We start from the raw sequence: 26,612 nt of genomic DNA, 5'->3' as shown, positions 1-26,612 counted from the left end.
GCCCGGTAGGATAAAAGTGTACTCGAATTATTAAACAGAGGCAGCTACAGAGCAAAAACAAAATCATAGGAAAGCAATATTAAGTGTTAATATGGGCAGTAAATGTGAATAATTTATAAGAAAATGCTGTTTTTAGCAAAGTCTTTGGACCGTTTAATTTTATTTATATCTGCCCCATTTGGGTTGTGTAGGACTTTATTTTATGGGTGACCATTCATTTTTTGCCCTTGCTTTCTTATCCCATCAATCTACCAACATTAATTTTTTGTGTGTATGGTTAACCTTTCTCAATTCAACCGGGTGATTCTACTCTTTTCCACAGGTAAATACTTATGTGAAACATCTCAGAAAAGAATTTTGTTTCACATTTCTTAAGGATTACAGCCGCATTCCTATGTATCCAATCAATAACATGATGGAAATATTATATGTTATTTTAAAACTAAATTGTACTATTGTCAGATATTCTACTCAGTATTATTTTAGGATGAAATAGGAAAAATGGATCATAATTAAAACAAAGCTATAAGATTTCACTTAACTTGAAAATGGAAGCTTGGATTATTAGTGTTTTGATTTTATATTAAAAGTACCTACTGAATTCTTGCTGTTGGTTTCCTTTGCAAAATTGCCTATTGAAACTCCTTTTACACAGACGAGTGCCAAATCATACTGGTCTAACGCTGTTGAGTTCTCTTACTGTAATTGAAATCACGTTCAAGGCCGGTATGGTAGCCATGTGAACTAAAGACACATCTTTATTCAAGGAGAGAGGTTGCAGTAAGCAGCGAAGACCAAATTACCTGTCTTTCTTGTTCTATACTGTATTTCTGTAAACAAGAAATGTACTGATGTTGAATGTCTCCTGACTTCAGAAATTTATGATTTGAAATCAGAGACCTCAGAACTATTTTGGAAAGACTTTTAAACCTGGACAACCCCCTGCTGTTATAGGGACTGCCAGTACTTCTGCAGTGTAGCAAGGAGGTTTTTCTATAAGACTGTTCTTACTAGAACCTGTTTTATATAAGAACATACTTAAAAAGCTAATTTCTTTTCTCCTTTTTGTACTGCAATCCACAAAGTGTGACTAATAATAGATTTAAATTTGCTAAGTGCATTCACTCCTTTGTGCCATCATAAAGAGAATCTATTACTGTAAAATTGAGGCTTAGTTCCAAATTGCGCCATTATGAAGTTTTCTTCCAGCAATGTTTTGTCTCTAATACACTTCCCTCATTGTAATTCTATTGCAAACCTGATGTCTAGCATCAAGTCTCACAATAATTATTTTAAATTGCTACTAGGAACAGTAGTCCTAGTGGGATATATTACTACCATTCTAACAAGATGAATTTCAATGCACTTGTAACCATATTATAGTATATTATGAAAGAAAGAAAATCTTTTTTTTTTTATATCTACGGACATGGATGTAACACACACAAAAAATAATTTTTATAAACTTCAAAATACTTTGTATTTAACATTTATTTAAACTAATTATAAGTCATAAGAACAAATTAGGATTTCTAACTACATGGTCCATTAATAGCATGCTGAGTGACTTGAATAAATAAGTATAAATATAAAAATAATAGTAATGCTACTACTTAGAATAATTGTGCCTGGTAATATATTTGTATGATAGATTTTAAAGATAATATAAATTAGATTACCATAGAAGAAAGACACCAGAAAACCATTAAAAATGAAGCTGACATAAAACTTTATTCTTAATCTTTCCCAAGGTTTAGGAGTCATTTAAATAAACGAACTACCCAAAAATTGTGTTTAAAAATAATTTATTGTATAACAGAAACTTCAAAAAAAGTCATGTTCATCAGTCTAAATCACTAAGTTACTAGTTTGCTAATATATCATTGATGGGAATACTACTAGGAATCAACATGGAGAGCACTGGAAAACATTTTAGTCGCCCTGAAACTTAGCTAATTGTTTAACAGTAGTGTTACAATATATACTGTGTGTTTCAGGAGTGATTTTACATTCTTACTGGGGGCATTCTAAAATTCACCATACTGATAAGCCTAGAGGCTTACGAATAATTAATTGAGAAGATAATCACTTCAGAGTCACTAAAAGTATGAATCTTGAATTTGGAGCATAACGAAATTATTGTGAAGAAATAGTAAAGCCGAGCTTCTGTTATTGATAAAATGATTATAAAATGATGGTCTGAGATCAAAAGCTAGTTCAATCTTACTAATTTAAATAAGTTGGCACATAAAATTTAGAAGAAACTCCAAGTATCAATTCTGTATCTGCAGGAATTCTTTTTAAAAAATGTTCACATATGCCCCAAATGAAAATCACTTAGCTACCCAACGAAATTTAAAGCTATTCCCTGGGGTCGGCCAAAAGTAAATCTGCTTACTTAACAAAAAAGGGGCAGTTGAATTTACATTAACAATTCAGCATTTTACTTTAAATAATAATGGAATTTACACACCAGTCAGCATGGAGCTGCCAACTGAGCTGTGCAAGATTACACCAAAATGGCTGCATGGGCTTCCCTTTACAGTAAAGCAGCCCTCTGATGTGCAGTGACCGCCATTCATTCTGTAGCATTTCCTCTATGAAGAAAAATCTAGAAATACATCAGTATGTCTAGGCATTACCTTTTAGAAACCTAAGAAAGGTATATTCTCATTATTAGGTTACCACTCATATTTTTGACATTGTTTTGTAGATTAGTTGCTAAACCTGCAGTCACTTCCTGTTGATTGGGAAACTCTGGTGTTTGTCAATAGATGTGTCATTATCTTTGCATTTACTCCTGTATTTATATTTACTCCTTTATATATAAGCTTACGTTATTTAAAATATACTATGATGTTACTGGGTCTCATACCCAAGGCAAAAATGTCCATTGTTAACAATGTTTTTGGTCATAGATCTATTCTCCAAGTGGCATTGTTATATGGGCAAATGACTCTGTAGAGATTTTGCCCCACACTTTCAGGTTGGGGAAAAAAAGGTCTAAGTTAATAGAAACATGATTAGAAACAGAAGTTGTCTTGGCTCTCAATTTTGTTAATCAAAACAAAACAAAAAAAAGACATAAACCTTTTACAATTTTCCACCAATACCTTGCCCTTCCCCTTTTGAATTAAAAGCCTTTTTTGTGAGATCTGAATAGAACCAGTTGTCCAGAAGAATATATTAATGGATCCCCAAGAGTATGACTGAAAAAACATTTTGACCCTGTGCTTATCAATGCTTTTTGAAATCAGTACTGATTTTTAAAGGACAATAAGGAAAGCTGTTATTTTTAATATCATACACATGTTCCCATTCCTCTATATTTCTTGCCAATAGAATTTTTTTTAATGAATATGTTGAAGTCCTAACTCTTAATTAATTAATTTATTTTTGCCGTGTTGCGTCTTCGTTTCTGTGCAAGGGCTTTCTCTAATTGTGGCAAGCGGGGGCCACTCTTCATCGCGGTGTGCGGGCCTCTCACTATTGCGGCCTCTCTTGTTGCGGAGCACAGGCTCCAGACGCACAGACTCAGTAGTTGTGGCTCATGGGCCTAGTTGCTCCGCGGCATGTGGGATCCTCAGACCAGGGCTCGAACCCGTGTCCCCTGCATTAGCAGGCAGATCCTCAACCACTGCGCCACGAGGGAAGCCCGACAATAGAATTTTGAATTAACTCCTTGAATGCTGTGTTGCATATTCACCAACAATTCCTTTCATGATTGGAATTATTCTCCCAGCCTCTAGGTGAAATTGATTTCAGGGAGTTACATAATATGTTGAAGATCTTCAGAAGAAAGGAACCACATACCAACTAGCCAAAATCCCAAAATCTTAAAGGGCTAAGTATATCACATCCTTCCAGATTTGCTGAAATTGCGTGATCATGGGTGTATTGGACCACTTGTTACACTGTAGATTCCCGGGGCCCTTCTCAAGCAATTTTGTTTGCATAAACCTGGAATAGGGACTAAGAATCTCAAATCCAACTTTCTGTATTTGAGGCAATTGGGAGTAAAAAATATATATATATTTCAAGGGTTTGGGGCAAGATTAACTTGCTTTTGAGAACTCAGTGAATTGATGATATAAATCTAAAGGGAACCCAGTTCTCTCTCTTCTCATCCTCTGTGTCTGTTTGTGTGTGTGATTAGGGTGTTTTGGTTCAAAATAGGTTTCCTTTTTAAAAGACAGGTTAGCTAAGCATAGCATGTGTCTAAGTGATCTGTTTGATTGACAATGAATAAAAATAGTTATTTTACATTGCCTAGAAGCACATAATGAGGAAAGTATAAACCTGGAAAGGACCCCAAGATTTCTAGTCTAGCACACTACTTCCTAGGAAGAACTACACCTAATATCTCTTAGAAAGAGGATTTATTTATATCTCAAATATCTCAAGGGAAGACATTTCTTTAACTGCCTCTGTTAATCTCTTCCAGTGCTTAGTATAGAAATATTATAATTAGCGTAAATTTTCTTAGTTGTCGTGTGTGTTGCTTTCCTTTCTTTTTCATTATTAGAAACAAATTCTAGCATTTTATTTTTTTTTTTATCATAAATGTTCTTTCTTTAATAGTCTAAATTGTTGCCTTGGTCATATTTTTATTTCTCCTAATCATTCTTGATTAACTACATCTCATATAAAATTTTTATTTTCTTTTAATTTTCATTTTTAATTTTATTTTTTTATTTAACATCTTTATTGGAGTATAATTACTTTACAATGGTATTTTTTTCCTAATTTTTATTTCTCCTAATCATTCTTGATTAATTGCATCTCATATAAAATTTTTATTTTCTTTTAATTTTCATTTTTTAATTTTATTTTTAAAACACCTTTATTGGAGTATAATTACTTTACAATGGTGTGTTAGTTTCTGCTTTATAACAAAGTGAATCAGCTACACATATACATATATCCCCATATCTCCTCCCTCTTGCATCTCCTTCCCACCCTCCCTATCCCACCCCTCTAGTTAACCTTATGGGGATTCCCTTGTATGTTATTTGTTGTTTTTCCCTTGCTGCTTTTAATATTTTTTCTTTGTATTTAATTTTTGGTAGTTTGATGATTATGTGTCTTGGCGTGTTTCTTCTTGGATTTATCCTGTATGGGACTCCCTGTGCTTTCTGGACTTGAATAACTATTTCCTTTCCCATATTAGGGAAGTTTTCAACTATAATCTCTTCAAATATTTTCTCAGTCCTTTCCTTTTCTCTTCTTCTTCTGGGACCCCTATAACTCAAATGTTGGTGCATTTAATGTTGTCCCAGAGGTCTCTGAGACTGTCCTCAATTCTTTACATCCTTTTTTCTTTATTCTGCTCTGTGGTAGTTATTTCCACTATTTTATCTTCCAGGTCACTTATCCATTCTTCTGTCTCAGTTATTCTGCTATTGATTCCTTCTAGGGAATTTTTAATTTCATTTATTGTGTTGTTCATCATTGTTTGTTTGCTCTTTAGTTCTTCTAGGTCCTTGTTACATGTTTCTTGTATTTTCTCCATTCTGTTTCCAAGATTTTGGATCATCTTTACTATCATTACTCTGAATTCTTTTTCAGGTAGACTGCCTATTTCCTCTTCATATGTTTGGTCTGGTGGGTTTTTACCTTGCTCCTTCACCTACTGTGTGTCTCTCTGTCTTCTCATTTTGTTATCTTGCTGTGTTTGGGGTCTCTTTTTTGCAGGCTGCAGGTTCGTAGTTCCCATTGTTTTTGGTGTCTGCCCCCAGTGGCTAAGGTTGGTACAGTGGGTTGTGTAGGCTTCCTGGTAGAGGGGACTGGTGCCTGTGTTCTGGTGGATGAGGCTGGATCTTGTCTTTCTGGTGGGCAGAACCTTGTCTTTCTGGTGGGCAGGACTGCATCCGGTGGTGTGTGTTGGGGTGTCTGTGACCTTATTATGATTTTAGGCATCCTCTCTGCTAATGGGTGGGGTTGTGTTCCTGTCTTGCTATTTATTTGGCATGGGGCATCCAGCACTGGAGTTTGCTGGCCATTGAGTGGAGCTGGGTCTTAGCGTTGAGACGGAGATCTCTGGGAGAGCTTTCACCATTTGATATTATGTGGAGTTGGGAAGTCTCTTGTGGACCAATGTCCTGAACTCGGCTCTCCCACCTCAGAGGCACAGGCCTGACGCCTGGCCGGAGCACCAACACCCTGTCAGCCACACAGCTGCTAGTGTTGGAGGGTCTCCTGCAGAGGCGGGGGGTGGCTGTGGCTCACCATGGGGACAAGGACACAGGCAGCAGAAGTTCTGGGAAGCACTCTATCAATTCTAGCATCTTAAACTCATTTGAGTATCCTGCTAATTCATAAAGAAATTACACTGAATACATGTATGTATACATATAGGTATCTTTCAGTATTATAAAGAGATAAATATTAACTTCTTAAAAGCAAACACAAGATGAAGATGTACAGTAGTACATCTGTTTTTGAAACAAGAACTCCTTTGAAGTTCTAAGAAAAGCTCTCTGCCTAGAAACATGCAACATATGCATATGCCCCTCCAAATGTGCATATGCTTTCAAGGGGTTCATGGACCTGGAATCTTCCTAGGTTAATAAATCCAAATGCGGTAGGAAGAAACCATCCCTGAAATACTAGTGTTTAGTACATTTTCTTACACATTAAGGAAGTCTCAAAGCTCAAATAGTATAAAGCTCTAATTCATTAATATTATTTTAAAAATCAGAAGATGAAAATTGAACTATATTGACTGTGTAATTTTACTGTAAATCTGTGTAGCATGAAAGTGAATGCTATATTTCACCTGAGAATAAGCGCTAAATGACTTTAATTTTTTCTAGTTTTTAACAAGGTTGAGAAATGAATTTATATTTTCTAATAATCTTGTGCAGATTATTCATATATAAGATAAAAAAGTGATTATCCCTAACCACTATGGGAGTTAGTGATAAGACCATTCCATTGACTCCATAAGGCTGTTCTTTGAAAGAGTCCAATAACCAGAGATGTAATGATAGAGAGACATGAACAGGAAGAAGATGACTGTATTGAAATGAAAAACTTGGATTGGCCCATGTCCGAGGAATATGCACATTATACCTTGAGTTTGCTGCCATTTCCTTCTTAGATCACATAGGTGTTAAGACCTATTTCCAAAACAGTTCCTCATGTTACAAAGCAACCTCAGTAGTTCTTGACTTGATCCTTACTAAGAGAATCAAATCCAAGTCAGCTACCCAAGGGGAGGAAAATCTTTACAGGCATACTTTAACTCACAAAATTGCCGTATTTTTGAAACTTGCTAGTAAATCAGTTTTAACTTACGATCACTTCAGTCATGAGAAGAGCACACAACTTTAAAACGTCTTATGAATAATCATTTTATAAAATGGAAAATGTTTACTGTCCTCCCCGCTGCCCCGCCATCATGTGTTTTTCTCTTCTGTAATACTGAGCAACTAATCTCACAACACCATTTCCCTATTGACAGGATGCTGTGGGGTTGCAAAGTGAAGCCTCTACCTTCCACAGCTGCGTCAACTTGCCTCCTCTCCCTGATGCTAAGCATTCCACCCTTGGCAAGAATTTTCCTTAATTGTGTAATCTCTCTAGATCCTCTTCATGCGGGCTATCCGGGATATGTGTTAGGTGTTCTTATAAAGCTTTTGCTTATAATATATTGAAATAGAATTGCCATAATGACAGAAGTTCAACGGGAAAAATCCACCCCTGCCCACCATCATGAAGCCTCTCTCCCTCCCTATTTTACCATTCCCATAGCGTATGAGGTCTTATAGTCTCCTGTCCCCCTCCAGTCAAATGCCATTGTCATGAATAAATATTTATTAATACCTACTACCGATTCAAAGCGATGCAAGACATGGTCTGGTCTCTGTGCTGTATAGTTGGGAAGTTAGGACATGCAAAAAAAAAAGTGGTTAATAGCAATGTGAGGTAGCATAGACTAAGTGATACATGACACCCTCTAATTTAGCTGTTCAACAAATCCAAATTTCCATAAATTTCCAATTTATGTTGCTTAAAAGGAGATACATCTGTAATCCTTGCCTCACCATGTCTTTCCACTAAGCTTGTGTCTTCTGGCATAATGAAAAATAATGTGATAATATAGTGACATGTTACTGTAACTTTAGGATGTTTCCATAGAGGCAGAGCAGTCTCATGGGTAATATGATGGAATGAGATACAGAAGACAGGGATTCTTATCTGAGAAATGCCCCTGACATTTTATGTGACCTCAGACAAGTGACTCAATCTCTCAGTTTAAGCTTTGTCATCTGTAAAGTAAGTTTAATTAAACTTGCCAACATCATAGAGACGTTATAAAGTCTAGCTAATTAAAGCCCATTAATGTGTTGAAGATATAAAGTGCTTGCTTTACAGTCATAAACAATAAGCCAAAAAGAGTTTTCTTTTATTAAAATACTTATTTTTGTACGATCATCACAAAGGTGATACCGATGCCCTCTAGAGCCTAGTTGTAGGGACGGGTTTGCACTGATTCATTCTTACTCTCTCATTCGGTTATTTTGGTGACCAGTAGCACTTAAGACACCTGGGTAAAACGAGGTATCTGTCTGTGACTATCGAACAAAGTAAAACTAAGTGGCTACCCTGGAATTGAGCCAATGATCTAGGTCTCATTAGCACTATCAGCTAATCAACTGAGCTAATTGGATACCACTGATAATAATGTAGCAGAACATGGTTTGGCTTATTTTTTTTCCAAAGCTTTCCCTAGATTGAATTTCAATAACCGTAAAAAATTAGTATGAGTAATTAGAGCCAAAGACATTAAGCTAGATGTTATTAGATGTCACTGACATCTGAGGGACTAACTCTTGCTGTCCCCAACAGGCCTGGCGTCCTCAACAGGTTCTTGACTGCCCTGAGAAAGTGAGGTTTCAGAATGAAAAGGCTAATAAAGCCAGGGCCCTCCTGATGAGATTAGGAAGAGCTGTTGCATATCTCTTGCTCACTAAGAGTCTATTGGCAAGAATTAGAAATTGTTCTGGTGTGTGTGTCCTTTGGAGGCTAATAAAGTGACAATGAAGATGCATTGTGCTACAGAAAACAGTCCTAGGTACTAAATAAAAAAATGCCTTAACACTGAGCTCATAACTTTGCCTCTTGGGATTGATTATATCTTTCGGCTGAGAACACGAAGCAAGCCTTAATGAGGAACTGATATTAGGTGGGATCGTTTCTGTAATTCTCAGTTCTTTGAACTTTCAGGCAAGGTTAATGTACATGCTATTTCATGGAATAAAACAAAAATATATGATGTTGAAATATTCCCTTTCTAGAAATACGAGAGTAATAGAATCCAGCGGTGCTAACAAAGTAGCGTGTAAATCCTAGGGTGTATACTTCAGATTTCAAGTGGAATGAATGGCCTATTTGGCCCAAACTAGGTAAACTTAAACTCTACAAAGCTGAAATACTGGAAATTAGCTCCATGATGTATTAACTCAAATAATAATGTTCCTGACGTTAAAAAAAAAAAGATGGAAATTAAACATCTAGTTATGAATACTACGTCTGCACAATGTGCTGCATGCACCGCATGTGTTAGAATTTCTTCTCAGTTCTTTTTTTAATCTTTTATTCATAGCATTGCAGGTGATGAAAAATTTATGCCTTGAGTCTGGCATTGAAATTAAATGCAAAATGAAAACAGAAGCAGTTTATACTGACAGCTTAAATATCTTTATCTAGCATACGGTTGCACTATAAAAATCACTGAGTGACTTTTTAAATCTCCCACATGTAAAAAACCAAAAGTTGTACAATAATGAATAAAGTTATATAAGATATCAACAGAAAAGTTGTATTTTATTAGCACTCTTTGTTAATTTCATTTTGTTCTATTTTGTTGTTTCTGTTTAATTGGCACAGATGAACATAAGCTTTTAAAAACACTGCACAACTTAGTTGTTATATTAATTCCTCAGAGTGGCAGAAAACAATTGATTTTTGCAGTATATTTAATGAGTGTGATTTCTCTGGTAGGTATATGTCTTAAGCTGAACAGAAAACATTAATCTGCACCTAAGGTAGTTATGCTGTGGTAAGGTTAATTATTCAGGTGAATCAATTTGTTCATCCCTATATTACTATGACTGATGTTTTGGAAGAATGGCAATAACTACAGTAATATCCACAGTTACTCGATATGTGAATTTTCAAGTGTATTTCCTTCCTTAGAATAGTTGCAGGTAATTCTGTACAAATCATTTTATTAGTCACAACTCTATTCATAAAATGAGGTTCCCTATAAATGGTTCCTATTTTCTGGGGATGTCGAGTCTTTTGTCCTAGTCATATCTGTGTATATATGCTGCATTAAAATGTCCTCTGTGGCTTTTGTTGATGAACTAATGTTGAATCTCAAGTAGTTAGCCCATAATGTAAATTAATTGAAGGAAATAAATGCCCTTAATTTTGTGTATAATGCACAGAGGTTTAAAACACATTCAGTCTAGATACATTTTATAAATCATATATATTTATAAGAATTTAAAAAATAAGTATAGGGTTATTTAGCATTTAAATAAGTAAAGCATAAAATTTAGAACTGTCTGCAGTTACATCAAGCACCAATACTAAACAACCACTTAGATTTCCATATTTAGAAGACTTCAGCGCACAGCTTAAAATATTTTATACTCAGCCTCTGATTTGTAGCTTTTTCCTGGATGTTTTATGTAAACATACTGTGTATAATTATGCAGATAATTTTATACAATATTAATTGTGCTAAGAGTGCAGTGAAAGTTGTTTAATTCAGTAATTCATTTACATTTTAATAATTTTAATAGCATAAGATTACTGAATCAACTTGAAATATCTCTGACCATTAATATTATGTTGTGTGAACAGTTCAAATAGTTATATCATATTATGCAGAATATATTTATCATATCTTGTTATTGACAACCAAAAAGAATCTTGAATTACCCATGTTGAAAAAAAACATTTTCATTGCACTTTTTAATCCAATATTAAATATACTTAAAGAATAGTACCCCAAAACCTTGACAGATCAGATATCAGATTTTAAAGTATGTTAATATCTCTCTTAAGCACGTGAATGGTTGAGCTAGCCTGCGTCGTTGAAATGCAGTTGATGAGATACATTACCTTTTTCGCAGATAACCTGTACCCAAGAAAAATGCATTTAATTAATTTATTCCCCTTTCATGTAGGAAGACTAATTCTAGGTGTTTATTATGGGAAACGAGTGAATGTACTAACTTTTACACGTAAAGATAACATCTGAAGCCACTTTCCAAATCAACAAACTTCAGGTTCACATTTCTTTCTTATTTCTTTCATCATGTACAGATTTAATATCATCAGGAATAAATCTAAATTGTTTGCTTCTTTCCTCCTAATTCTTGAAGCAGTATAAAAGCCTAGAGAGGTTTGAAGTGACAGGATTACAAGCAGTCTTTTGCATACATGGCCTTTAGGGATAAGCGGCTACCTTGCATCTAATAAACAAGAAAGTGAATTCGTTGAATAATGAATTAAGTGGCATAAGTTGTGATAACAGGGAGCAAATGTAACTTCAGACGAATGGTATTTGCTTTGTGTGGGGTTATCTGAGAGGGCTGATGCTCCGCCAAGGGAGACTGAAAAAAGGCTCATTATATTAAGATGTTCTTTTACAGAACACAGTCTAAAATGATCTTGCAGTTTTTTCTCCCGTTTGCTGGACTCCTTTGTGTGCTTCTATCAAATCGACCACCTCCACCAGGGGGGTAACTAGGAGTCTTTAAGTGTTGTTTAAAATGAAAATTCCTAGTGAGTTTTAGATGGGTCACCTAATAATTAAATAGAGATGTCTAATTGGTTCATCATATTAGGGTCAGCAGCTGGTTACAGAATAAAAGGTTTTGGTGCCCCATTGCATAGTTCTGAACCAAATTAAATTATTAATCTAGTCTTTGCTTCAATATAGCTTCACGGGGATTCCTAACCTGCCATGCTGAATGAAACAGAATGACTGCTTTACATTTTCATTATGGAAAATTATATTTTAAATTGCAAATGCTCTCCTATTTAACTTGCATTGCGTATCTCGTTGGATATGTAGAAAAGTCTTCAACAGTCAGTACTTATAAGTTGTTTTGTTAATTTCTAGTTGTAGCTGGAAACTATGAAATCAACCAGAAAAGATGATTTGCATGCAGTATCAACTCGCCAGCCAGAACCAGTTGGGCCATGAAAAGCAAAATCAAGACTTAGGGGGCCATTATCTTTGACTTTTAAATTTAAAAGATACAATTAAATAAGTATTTTATGGGAGGCTTTGTAATCTAACATGAGCTTCAGGTTAATTCAACCAAGGATACTTTCATGATAGCATGATAGCAATTCCTTTACAGGCTCAAAGTCTTAATTTTTGTGACCTTTTGTAATTATTTTGATTTTTTTTTTGTTATTTAACTACTCTGAAGTCAATAATAGGCTTGTGAAAAAAGTATAGCTACATTCAGTTTTCTAATAAAATGTTTAACAATGTCTTAATAATTATATTCTATTATCGGCAGTAGGCACAATTGCAATTAAGAATTACCATATTTTCTTAGAAATTACTTTGTGAGATGTTTCCTGTCAACATTTTAATATATGCCTACTCTTCACTTTTACTTTACATAACAGTTTACATAATAATTTTAAGTTATGAGATCCCTAGCAGAATTAACTCTAAAAGCAGGTTGACCTTTAGAATGCAATATGATTTCTAAAGATAAATCTCTTAGTAATCACAGCTGAATGGATGTTCCGTTTTTGATGCATTGCATTGGCTGAAGTTTTGAATTTCACTCATTGGATCATTCTTCCGTTTGGATGCATGTGTGTGTTAGCTGTGTCTTTGGGGACACACAAAAAGTTGAAGACCAGTGAAACTTTTTTACAAATTAGAAATATTTTGTAAATAACCTAGTTTGTTCATTTATTCATCAAAAACTTATTTAGGGGACACCTACTATGTACCAAGTACTATTTGAGGAACGATGCAAACAAAAGGAAGTAAAGCAAGATAAAATCACTTCTATTGTGGAGTGTACATCCCAGTGGAGGGAAACGAGACCATAAATAAGTCAGTAAATAAACTAGCAGGAAAATAACAGAGCAAAGTATTGGAAAGAAAGCAAGGTAGTATTCAGAGAGTGACAAAAGAAGGAGCTTCTTTAGGTAGGGGTTGTAAAGAAAGACCGCTCTGAGGAGGACGTGTTTTTGCCGAGACCTTAGCCATGAGAAGAGCTTTCCAAGCAGAGAGAATAGCAAGTACCAAAGCCCTGGTGTGGGAATGAGCCTGGCACATATGAGAAACAGAAAGAAGCAAGGTTGGTTCTGTGGGCATGCAACCTGGGTGGTTCCACAGGTTTCCATGAGAGAAGGGCCCCAGTTTAATGCTCTTCTGGCGTCATCTCGAAATTCATAATCATTTTTTAACAAGGGACCTCGCATTATTCCTAGAAGTTACGTCGCCAGTCCTGGAAAGAAAACTAATATAGTTGAGTTGTGTGTGTGTGTGTGTGTGTGTGTGTGTGTGTTTTGGAGGAGGGGGTGGATGTGCATTAAAAATAAGGTCAGTAAGTGATATTTCTGGGTATGTGTGGTACTGGCATCAGTATAGTTTATGAGAGATTAGTTGCACTTTACAATAAAGCATTTTTGTTTGCTGTGTAGAAAGTGGAAACACTATTTTTGATCTATATTTAGCCAAATCCTCACCTACAGATGATAAATTCCTCAAGGGTAATGTTCTGTATATTGTGTATACTTCACAGCACCTTGTGATTAGAAATTCCCCAAATAATAATTGCAGCTAATAGGAATTTGCCTTCTCTTTTAACCGGATAGGACTTCCTTTGAAAGGAACAAGGCATTTAGTGTTCACATTTGAATTCTTGCTTTCTTCCCAGTTACATTGTAGTACCAAATCTGCATGACCATTTAAAAATCAGGTCAAATCTTATAGAACTGCTGATACTCAACCATTTTTTTGACCTAGAGAATGGCAATGTCCATGGTTCATAGCAGATTGAAATTGTAGTTTTATTTAAGGAAGTAAAACAGAAATCTTAAAAGCATCTTCATAACCCCTGCCGGATTTATTTAACAGAGGGAAAACAACTAGCGCACGGTTCGTTAGTGCACCGTGCTGAGCAGGGCTGTCAGGCCCACACCCATGGGCCTCCTTAGAGGTAAATCCACGTTGCAGCAAAGACTTTCTGCCAGTCAGAAACTCCCCACACCCTCCAATAACGGAGTCCATGGATTGAGACCCATTTTCTACTATATTCTGCATTATAGCAAGTGATGAGGTGCCAGGAATTACTATGTGAGTGGCCCCAAGTGCATGCCATAGTTTAGAGATGCAACAGGTTACAGGGCTTTGGTCTATGCACTGTTATCCACTGATAACCTTTCCAGTAGGCAAATCTATTTCCATGTGTTAATGGCCATGATGATTTACCCAATGATTACTAATGACATTATGGGATCGTGTGACAGAATTTGGCCAGCAGGGGCCAAATGTCATATCAGGATTTTTCTGATCAGGACAAAGAAGCAATTTTATAATTCAAACAAGGTAATGAGCGGACAAATTCTCAAAAAACCTTCTGTTTGAGGGGCTTTCGTTGTTTGCTTCTTAACTTTTCCTTTGGAAGGGTTATTGATTCTAAACAATCATTGTCAAGTTGCTTCTCACCCAGTACTCTTTTACAAGTTAGCAATACACTAAATCCATTCGTTTTTGGTTCTTCCACTTGTGTGTTCAATTTCTTGTGTTTGTTTCTTTCTTTAGAGTCTCAAAATCTTCTACACTTTGAACATTTTGAACCTATCTATACATTTCTTAAGTCAGTAGTGAGATTATGAAATATGTTCTTAGTAACCTAGCATAAATGAAAAACTCCTAAGACATTTTTGCCTTACCTCAGAAACATTTCTTAAATATATTCATGATCCCCTTTTATATTATCCCAGTAACTGTTCATAGCCTTCTACTGAAAGGTGACTGCGTAATATCTACTCATCTCCAGAATCCCGAGGTAGAAGCATGTGTTTGATTTTTTTTTCTATACTCAAGCTACACACAATCTCCAAATAAAAAGTGATAAAAAATTCCAACCGTTTGGATATTAAAATCTGTATAGTTTTCCTTCTGAACTTTACACTGGTATTAAAAATATTCCTCAAATGAATTAATGAATGCTCTCAAGGAACTTATGATCTGGTGATAGAGCCAGACAGACAGTGATTAGCAAAATTAGTTGTTTACAGATCTTAGTAGAGATATTTTAAAATGCTCAGAGCAGGTACTCATAATCTGGTCTTGGGGAGTCAGGGAAGACTTCCTGACATGTAAGCTGAAATTAAACCTATTTAAAAGTCTGCACATGCCTCCTTTCTCCCTAGATCCACGCAACCCTAAATAAAAGGCTGACATACTTTAAGATTGCTTTCCACGGAGCACCATGCCCTTCCCAGCATCTGTTCCTTTCAGCATCTACTCCTTTCAGTTTTCCTTTCCCAAAGAACTTGTTCTCTTCTCTGGCTACAAAGGGCTTGTCTAAACCTTTCATGCGGCTTTATTACTAAACAAAAGTTTCATTTTCTGTGATTGATTACATTGGTAGCATAAATCTTGGGAAAAGTTGTAAATAACATGATAAATTGTCATGTGCAAAGTTAACTTTAAGAGACAAAGTACACTTAAGCCAAAGGAGTGACTCTCTAATAGTGGGAATTTCAGCAACTATGGTAGGTGAATGGGAAATTAGGGGTTTTTTTTTGAGTCAGGGCCATTCAGGAGCTTCCCCATATTCCACTAAGTAGGAAACTGCACACATTTGCCACCATTTTCTACCTCAAGAACCAATCTTCTTATTTATTCAATTATAAAAATGGGGACAATAAAGATGGGAAAAATGAATAGGTGAGGAAAATAAAGATATATAGGAGAGAGGTGAAAATCTGAACAAGAGAAAATGATTAAATTCCTTCCACCTTCCTTCCAAACTATTTCTGCCATTTCTTAGAATAAATGACATCTTTATTCTACAGCCAGCCTTACCCAGTTGAGGCAGCATGACATCATGTGGAGGGAGCATGGGCTGTGGTGTCATAGAGTTTTGGGTTTGACTATTGGTCTTTCTACTTGCTAACTTTGTGACCGTGGGCAAGTCACTTAACCTCTCTGCACTTCAGTTTTGCTCAGATGTAAAAACATTAATACCTCACTTACAGAACAAGTATGGGGATTATATGAGATAACTAATATCTGCTATGTGTATGTGCTATAATGGACTGATCATCATAATGACAAACTTCTACTAGAATAGTCTGTGGACAAAGGTGACAATCACTGTGAAAATAAACAAAGAAATAATTATGGAGCAGTTTCATCTTCAAGAGAATTTCTACAGAGTTTTATTTGCTGACTTACTATATGCATCCCACCTGCCCTAGCCCTCCCTCCATAAACCCAGTTCAGATGTGGTAAATTAGCCCAGGGAGAAGGAGTAGAGGAAGAGACTTGGTTTGCTATAATAAGCTTGTCAGTGCTAATACCTTATGACAAAAGATATATTTTTAACCTCTTTCACAACGTGGGGTGAAACTATCGCTCTGGGAATCCCTCTTCTAAGGCTAGACACTGTCTACACAGGATGGAGAGGAGCTCTTGTCCACTTTGCCACTTAGGAAAATATTTTGCTGTACCTTTTCCTTCCAGAAGGAGTAAAGGTATCTTACTGTTACTATGATAACCTCATATTTTATTATCCCATCAAAACAATAAAATGCTCCTGAGAATTGTTCCCAGGGGCTGTGTGTGTGTATGTGTGTGTGCGTGTGCGTGTGTGTGTGTGTGTGTGTGTGTGTGTGTGTGTATGGGAGAAAATCTCATTGTTGAGCTGAAATACCATTATTGTGGCATTATTCACTCAGTTTCTCTAAAGCTTTGGTTTTCCAAACAGAAGACTGATTATAAGCTTGTGTTGTGCAGAGCTGAGGTCACATGTAAACCTTTTTAAAGGACTGAAAAACTTGAAAAGTTGCTGAGTCAGAACTTCTCAACAGCCTTTAAATAAGAGTTTAAAGAGGAAGGAGGGAAGTATTCCCTGTCTACCCTTCTCCTAAAAGCCAGTGGTAAGAATTGTGGTTTCTCAAGACCTCTTCTAGTCTCAAAGATAAACCCGTGAGGCTAGAAACTGTCTTCACCACTATATGTGATAGACTGTTATTTCAGTCATATATGAGTCATATAAAGTTTTGAACTTTCTCTGCTCGATATCTTGCCCACAGAGTTTGTTTAATCCCTGCATGCTAACTCTGACTCAGAAGGTTAGATTGTCCCCAGGAAAGAGGAAAATATCTGTAGCTAGAAACAATAAACAGCCTAGGTTGAGCAATTTAGACTGTCCTCAAAAGAAGAAAAGAAAGAAAGAAAAAAGCAGGTACAAGTTTGCTTCCCATTTAAACCTAGGAATTCAATATTTTATTGTGATTTCCCCACTCAGAAACTCTGCTTAAAGCAGGTCTTCAGTTTTAAACCACTCATTTCTCCACCAAAGTCTGGATACACCCAACCAGAACAAGTGTTTGCTGAGGGATTCATTAAAATTTGAAGGTAATTTCAGTTTTGAGACTCATTTTGGCTTGATAACTGTGACTGCTCTAGAGGAAATTTTCATTAGCTATCCTGTGAAACCCTACCCCACTATCCTGGAATACATTTCCAGAATTCAAAAACTGGAAGGCAAGCCATGTACGCGGTAGTTCCATTCCTCTGCATTTTATCCTTAACCAAGGGAATTTTAGCCTTTGGCCTTCAATTTCCTTAAATGTGAGGGAGAAAAGAGACCAGTGTTTCATTTGAAAGATAAGTTACCATGTTAATCAGCTCTGAACAACTGGTAAGGTTTGGCTTCTACAGGTTTCATGACAAAGCACTTAGTTAAATTTGCAGATACTAAGATTAGTATGTATACTACTCCTAGGGAATTAATCATTTGGTGAGTGATGTTAAATGGATGCATAAGTACCGGAAAAAAAACTAATCTATAGAGTAATCATGATTGTGTCAATGTGTATGTCAAGTAAGAATAGACTGTAGGTATTATGAATATGGGGTGAAGTATCTAAACTTCACTCCCTGTTATGTGTCAGGCACTTTATTATTCATCTCCTATAACCCTCATACCTTTTCTGTGAGCTAGGTATTAGTATTTTTATACTGAACAGAATTGAGGCTCAGAAAAGTGACTTGCTCAAGGTCACACAAGTTAGAAAGTGGCGAAACCAAGACTCGAACCTAAAACACTAATACCTTAAAGTCCATGCTTCTCCCAAACAACATAGTGCTGCCTTAATCAGGTAAGGCTGGTTGTAGAATAAAAATGTCATTTGTTCTAAGAAATGGCAGAAAAATCTTAGAGTTTCGAAAGAAGGCAAATTCTTCCTGGCGCATAAAAACAGACTCGGCCAATAGCAAGGACAGTTAGAGGACAACTGGCATGGTTACCATGAGAGACCAGGGAGATTGTCCGTAGAGCTTTGTGGATTAGCCAAAAAGAGAATGAGCTAGGAAACAGAAAAGATAGTGAAATATATCTGGAGAGGCAAACAAACACATGGCAAATGCTGTAAGACAATTTGTAACTGATAGCTAAATTGTGTGGTAAAATCTCTAAATGCTTCGAGCATTTGGATGATAGATCTTTGAGGGCAAGTTAGTCAGAAAGCCTGTGGCAGAGGCAAGCATCTTAAATGTAGAAAGATGGATGCAGATAGGGAGGATGTTTCTAGACATGGGGCAGGGAAGGAAGTGATCAATATGAGAGAAGATGCAAGGCCAGAAAGAGTGTGGCCTCTGGGAGAGTTTACGGACCCAGGAGGACAGTAACTGAAGTGTTAGAAGATGAACGGTCCACTTGAGGGCGAAAATGAGGAGAAGGGAGCCCCTGCAAGCTGGAAAGAGAGGTTGATGTCCCAGTAGATGGAGAATGCGAACCACCCTCTGTTTGGGGAGTGATATAATTTGACAGTTTTTAGCCAGTCTGGGAGATACAAGATAGACTGGGATTGGGAGAAGTGTTATTCAGGAAGGCCTTTTAGAGGGATGTGACAATAATTCAGGGAATTATGCATTCGCTTTGATGGCCCTTTCTCACCACATAGAATTGGGTCAAGGAGCATTTTGACACCCCTCTAGTATAACGACGAAGCTACATTTATAGAATTCTTGCTATGAGCCAGGCACTGCTAAACATTTACTTTCAGCTAATCTTAACAACTATCCATTCGATACAGCAACTTTTAACTGCCTGACTTCCCCACCACCACCAGCCCCTGCTCCCCGCCAAAAAAAAATGGGCTAATAAATGGTAAGGGCCAGGATATGAAGACAGACAGCCTGGCGCCAGGGAGTTCAGCCCAGAATGCGATGCCCTGGTCCACCACCTGGGATAGTGCGTAAATGTAGTTTTTAAGCCCCTCAGAAACACCAAAGGCAATAAAATTGTTATCTCTCAACATACAAATGTTACAGCAGGCATTTGTAAATCCCTGCTGCATACGATAATAATATAACAAGCAAGATATTGAATGTTTGCAGGCATTGTTCTAAGAATGTGATACGCATGATCTCATTTAACCTCACACCTTATGGAGTAATAATATCCCCAATTTTAGAGGAGAAACCGAGGCTTCAGTTGGGCATATAACTTGCCCACAGTCACACGGTTAGAGACTGAGATAGAAATTCTCCCCTGTTGTGATAAGGGAAATAGTAAAATGCTCAAGTGACTTGAAGAAGTAAGAAATAACACGTGGGTGAAGGAATAAGAAAAATGCCCAAAGAGGTTGCATTGAACTGAAATTTCAAGAATGGGTAGGTTGGCAGAAGAGGGCATTTCAGGCTGAAGGCAGAACGCCAGAGGGAGAGGGGTGTCGGAAGGAGAGGCAGAGAGAACCCAGTCATGTTAGGCACTCAAAGAATTGTTGAATAAATGAATTGGTGCATGCATGAATGTATGAATGAATCCGTAGGGACTGCAAAAGCATGGTGATAGTGGTAATTGAAGGGAGGATAACAGAAGAGACATTGTAAAGGCAGACTCTTCAGGACTTAGCCACTGACTGGGATTTTGGTAAAAGGGTACCATTGGGAGAGAACGTTTAGACTGGGACTAAACAGTTGGGCCTGAAATGGCAGGCATGCATTTTGAAACGCTCCTCAAAGAATGGGAAATGACATCTGGAATTTGGAAATAAGGTCGTGATACACACCTGTCAATTAACCTAGTTGCTAGTATTGCAAAGAATTAATTTTAGAAAAAAAATGTTAAAACTTTGAAAATACTTTTGGGCCATGCAAAATTGTACAATGCTACCTTTCCGTATAAAAGAGTTATTTATTGAAGAGAAGAAGAAGGTCAAGAGAGACAAAGTAAAACAATAAATTGGTAACAAAAATACTGCCTCATTTCAAGAGAAGGTTCAGTGTTGGCACATTTTAAATAGCTGTCTTCTTGAGGTAGTTTTGAGATTATCTACCAAACAAAGGAGATTTAGCAAAGATGAGCTGTGACCAAGCCAATTAGTACCTTTCCTTTTAATGTTGAAGTTCTGGGAAACTGATTTACATTGAAGAGAAACTTGAGGTATTGTTCTGGGAATGTGAGATGGAAATTTCCAGTCTGTCAGAGTCTTTAAGAGAATTATGGAAGTTGCACCTGGAATTTGATTATTAGTGTGACCTCTTTCAAACCCCCCAAATATATAGGAAGGTTTTTTTGTTTTGTTTTGTTTTTGTTTTAAATGCTTAAAATTCTTTACATGATCTACAAGAAAAAGAAAAAAAAAAGATGATGATTCATTCAAAAGTAATATGTTCATTCATCATCAAGTGGATGGAGCCATTTTCCAGCAGGTAGCTCTTCTTAAATAACTCACCACCCTTCAGTCTAAGTAAGAACCATGTCCACGATGGTTAGGATACAAAGGAAAATGAGAACAAGAGGGAACTTTTAGCAAAGTTAAGCTATCAGTTGATACAGACTGGGGAGCTTTGATCCTGTCATGATGTGAAGGCTTCAGATGTTAATGGTGACTATGTAAAACAGTCCAGTATGGAAGCATCTAAGATAAAATTCTTGTAAATTTTTGGCCAGGAACCTAAAAGTTGCTTCAGTCTGTGGCTGCAATTTTTGTGCCAAATAAGAAGGCACTTTGCTGGCTCTTTTTTTATGGAAGGGCCAAATGAGATAGATTGGAAATATGTACTTTGAACAGCTAGGCAGAGTCTCAGGAAGTTTGCCAAACAAGATTTCCAAATAAAATGTTTGGGAAAGAAAACAGGGATGGACTTTGCAGATGCTGGATGAGTTCCACCAGCCATCTGTGCAAAAGTTACTTGGTATCACATCAGCTGAGAGCTATGAAGTGGCACAAAACTATCAGCAATAACTTCACTGTTAAATGGGTCCACTTATTTACCAGGCAACCCTCTCTTTGTCAAGATAAAGTACCTGAATGTAGCTGCATTTCCTGTGAGGAATAATAGCAATGACCAAAATTATTTAAACATAAAGGAATTTTAGAAACTGAACTATTACCTCAGTGCTAATGCATTAGCAGTCAAAGAAGGCAGATTAATTTACTTACGGTGAGCTAAGTGCATTCTTGGCTCACAAAGGGGAATCATTTGCTCACTTAAGCCAGAGATCCCATTTTTGACGGCAAATGTCACTGCCTGGATTTCCCTTTGACAGTCTGGCAACCCCACACCCCTGTTACAGTATCCATTTATTTGTCTTATTTTCAGCCAGATTAATCCATTCTGTTTTGACAAGAAGACTGATGGGTAATTGATAACTGTGATAGACACAAACAGAAGAGTTGGATGCTGAATAATTCAGCACTTTTCAGTATCAATAAGAGAACAGGTTGAAGAATTTGTGTCTCTATTTACACTTAAACTAAACTAAGTCAGCCCAGACATTTATGCTGCCAGTCTATCAGAAAACCAAACAGTGTACATTCGGTTTCCACCCGACAAAATGTTTTATAAGCTTGTAACAATATGTGTGAAGCTGCCAGAATAATAAATAGGTACAGCAGCCCATGCATGCTAATGTTATGTTGTAAGCAGTTTTGTTGACAAGTGCTAATACTTCTTTCATACTATCATCAAAAGCAGCTAATACAACAGCCATTATTTGCTGGCTTTCCAAGCAAGACATGATGGATTGTGACCTTAATATGGGTTAGCCGAGTTTTGAAAGTTAAACAACTTGCAATAAATCATAGAATTATTACAATGCAGTTTAATTGGTTAAGGACTGTTTATTTCCTAAACAGGGTGAAAAATTTCTGTTTCGGCACTTTTAATTTGCAAAGTGCATTTTCATTATGAATGGCAGTTTAATATTCTGCTCTTTTGTCATGCAAAATATGCAACACACAGGCAATCTATTAATTGGACAAAAATGCATTGCAAGCGTAAATTATCCTTTATATCATCACTTGTGAGTTTTTACATCTCTTAAATGTGTTGAATGGAACATAGTTAAAGATTATACAACTTGCAGGCTACTTCTGAAATTTAAGTCAAGCTTCAGGATGATTTTAATGACTTAAGTTTTGGCAAAATAAAGTAATTAAGTATTCGTAAATATAAAGGGCAATTTAAAGAGTTACTGCTTCCTTAAAGCATAGGTGCATATGTTTTTTGATTCAGTAGTCTCAGGAAACAGACAAAAGCACAGGTTCATGTTGCTATGTACTGAGAAATGGAACCCACCCTCATGCATATACTTCTTTTTTTTGCTACAGTATAATTTCTAGAGCAGAAATTTCCATTGGCAAATGTGTAGAAAAAAGGTGAGTAAGGCTGCAGCATAGCTCAGAATTGCTGAATAGCCACCTCCATATGCTTTGGTTCAATGATGTGCCTTTGCACAGGGCTATTTATTGCACAGAAGCAGTAACAAAATACTTTGTACTAGGAATGTTGATAGGACATATGCTCAATTTTAAGGATGCCAGATCTCTCAATGTGTTCCTGTAAGACTGCCTTAAAATGCATGCAACCTATTCATTTCCACACAACTCTGAGCCCATTTCTCATATTTCTTGACACCTGGGCAGACCTTTTAAAAACTTAAAGCTTCCACTGACTTCAAACATTATCCACAGGTTGGCCCAGCTGAAGCAGGGATACTTTTGTGTTGCCACTCCAAGTCTCCTTCAAAGATATCAACTGTCAGCAATACAAACTGAAAGTTAAAAGTGTGCTTCAGATAGGCATTCCATTCATTTTTCCTAGAGTAAAAAGGTGTTAATGTGAGAATGTGCATTCTGTCGTTTTAAAAGAATAACTAAAGAACAGATTTTTCCATTGAAATCATTCACAAAAGCAATACATTAAAATAAACTGTCTAGAACTTAAAGAAAGGTGAAACCCAAAAGTTTGCAAATTGAGAAAAATTGTTCATCTTTATGTTATACAGTAGCACAGGAGTGCTTCAGGTTTTTAGAAATTTCATTCTCAAAAAAGACAAATATAGTTATAGAATATTAATATTATTACATTAATGTTGATAATTTCCCCTCCTATTTAAGTCCCATGCTTACCTACCCTGTGCAGTTTCTCTGCATCAGAAAAAAAAGTGATGAAGAAGAGGAGATGGGGCAGTGAGAGAGAGAAAGAGAGAGAGAGGGAGAGTGAGTCAGGGAGAGATTGTTGCTATATTCAGTTGATTGTGCTTTTTGCTCTCACTCATGATGAAGTGCTATGGTTAGAGTATACTGCCCAATAAGTAGCAATATAATTATTTTTATTATCACTAAGTATCACAAAATACTCAATTTTAACAATGATTTAATGTCTGAACTCTATTTTATGAATTGTATAGATAAGAAAATTTTATCAGAGCCATAACTATCATTTAGGAAATATAGGTGAATATAACCAGAACTCTAATTTATAAAGCCAATATGAAGTTGGGACACTTTTCAAAGTCATAAATTAATAGACTAAATATATGTTCTATGTAAGGATTAGAAGTTTTCCTGAAAGCTCAGATACATAGAAGTACAATGACTATAAACTTAATCATTTTGTTAATATAATATTTTTAGTTATCACTTTCAGCTAATTTTTCACCATACTTTACTATGAAAAATTACAGCTGTACAGAAAAGTTGAAATAATTTTACACTAAATACCCATATACCTATCACTTTGATTCTGCCATTTTACTATACTTGCCTTTGCATCTATCCATCTATCTTTCTGCCCATCCATCGAATCCATCTTATTTTTTGATTCATTTCAAAATATGTTGCAGCCATTGGTATATACTTCTTCCTAAACACTACAGTATGCATATCATTAGAGTGCAAATGTTGTTTACTTTCTTTTTTTTTCTTTTGAAGGTAAATTTGCACACAATGACATGTTCATATCTTAAGTGTAGCATTTGATGATTTTCAACAAACTTTTGGTTAGCTCCAGTCACGTTGATGAACTCTATTCGATGTTGGCATGGAATGAGGTTCAGTGAGTATAGAAGACTCAAAAGCCCTGTTTTCATACCTGCTCAAGTATATTCTGTTTTGGTAGGATGGGTAGTTTATATAATAGGGCTCCATCAACAATTACTATACTATCGGGACTTCCCCGGCGGCACAGTGAATAAGACTCTGCCCTCCCAATGCAGGGGACCTGGGTTGCATCCCTGGTCAGGGAACTAGATCCCACATGCCACGATGAAGAGTTCACATGCCACAACTAAGGAGCCCATGTGCCGCAACTAAGGAGCCTGCCTGACACAACTAAGACACCACACCACCAAATAAATAAATTAATTTTAAAAAAATTACTATCTGTTGTATACCTGTCAGGTACAAAGCATTTGGCTAAATGCTATGGAAAGCACAAAGGAGTCCTAAGACACAGAGGCCAAGATATGGAGTCCCTCAAAGAGCATTTGGTAAAATTGTGTGCTGCACACCTAACATGGAATAATACAAGACTACATCTATTTATAGGCAAGTCAGTAAGAGAGGAACTTTTGGGCAATTTAGAGGAAGGAGGTAAGAATATCCTGGCGTGTCCCCTGACTCCATTTCCACAGCATCCAATCTATCAGCAACCAGAGTGACTATTTAAAAATTAAATCAGATCCTGTCATCTCCTTGCTTAAAACCCCTCAATGACACTCCAGCATTCTTAGGAAAACTACAAACTCCTGCGAGGTCCCGTGTGATCTGGCTTCCCTCCCATCTCTGGCCCCATCTCTTCTCACTCCCCACATCCTCCTTGCCAGCCTTCCTTTGCTCACATACACCAAGCTCACACCTCCACCACAGCCTTTTCACTTGCTCCCCTCTTTCCCTGGAGTTCTCCTCCTCCCACTCTTCAAACAGCTGGTCCTTCTCATCATTCAGGTCTCAGGTCCAGCGTCCCCGCTGAAAGGTCTTCTCTGCCAAAAGAAAACCATACAGACTCCTACAACCACCCTGCCCCAAGTCAAAACATCTCCGATGAAGGAGGAGACTTTGCTTGGCTTGCCACAGTATCATAGGAAGTGAGTTTAGAAAGTTTGTGGAGAAGATTATTAGAGCAACATCTGAATGAAATTAGCAATCAGCTAGGAATAAAGAGTCAAAACAATGAAAAGGAAGTGTACATAGGACTCAGTGAACATAAATATGTGGCTGGAAAAGCAAGACTCTAAGAGAACTCCAAGATATTCAAGCTTAAAAACTAGAAGGAATAGAAACTCTAGGAGAAAAGACCAATATTGATATTAGACTCTTCTTGGAATATTTATCATACAACATTTTTATACAGGCAAGAGAGAAATAAATGACTCAGGAAATTTACTTTAGTACTGTAAACAAGCAGGAAAATTTTACAAGTCTACCTCAAACTTTTTGCGACAATGAAAGTAATAACATAAATGAGATCAGAAAAAAAAAAAAAAAAACCTCAAACTATTCTTTCCCCTGAGTGGACTATATTAATTACTGCATGAGTTATTATTTGTAAGTCTGATGTAATTATTTGACCATTTAAAACTAAATTTAGAAATATATAAAAAATCAGATTTGCAGTAAGAAAATGAGTGTGGCAACACCTGGTGGTGGGTCAAGGACATTTGAGATTTTATATTTGAATATCCTGAAGGTTTGCAATGCATGGGACCTTCCTAGTCTTTGATGACATAGATGACGTCTGTGTTAGGCAATGTTTCTTTCAACCTTGACTCCTTTTTTTTTTTAATTGAAGTATAGTTGATTTACAATATCGTGTTATTTTCAGGTATACAGTACAGTGATTCAGTTACATATATATACATATATATATATATTTCTTTTCAGATTCCATATATACATATATATATAGAGAGAGAGAGAGGGAGAGAGAGAGAGAGAGAGAGAGAGATTCCGCTTCAGATTCTTTTCCCTTATAGGTTGTTACATAACATTGAACAGAGTTCCCTGTGCCATACGGTAGGTCCTTGTTGGTTATCTGTTTTATATATAGTACTGTGTATTGTTAATCCCAAACTCCTAAT

General features: G+C 36.5%; 1 protein-coding gene across 3 annotated transcripts in view; it reads left to right on the top strand.

The window, feature by feature from the left end:
- The window catches only part of KIAA0825 (KIAA0825 ortholog), a 403,281-nt gene that overhangs the window by 300,163 nt on the left and 76,506 nt on the right, over positions 1-26,612 (top strand). For 2 of the 3 annotated variants that reach the window (XM_067731231.1, XM_067731232.1), the window contains one exon: positions 7,466-7,830. The exons of the other annotated variant lie outside the window; for it this stretch is intronic. In XM_067731231.1, coding sequence (XP_067587332.1) covers positions 7,466-7,658 — 193 coding nt within the window. In that variant the 3' untranslated portion in view covers positions 7,659-7,830. Of the gene's footprint in view, positions 1-7,465; positions 7,831-26,612 lie in introns of those variants that run through there. 3 annotated transcript variants of the gene reach the window in all.

The sequence above is a fragment of the Pseudorca crassidens genome, chromosome 3, assembly GCF_039906515.1.
Source record: "Pseudorca crassidens isolate mPseCra1 chromosome 3, mPseCra1.hap1, whole genome shotgun sequence".
NCBI lineage: Eukaryota > Metazoa > Chordata > Mammalia > Artiodactyla > Delphinidae > Pseudorca > Pseudorca crassidens.
The sequence above is the reverse complement of the archived record's forward strand: the minus strand, read 5'-3'. Positions and strand labels throughout refer to the sequence as shown.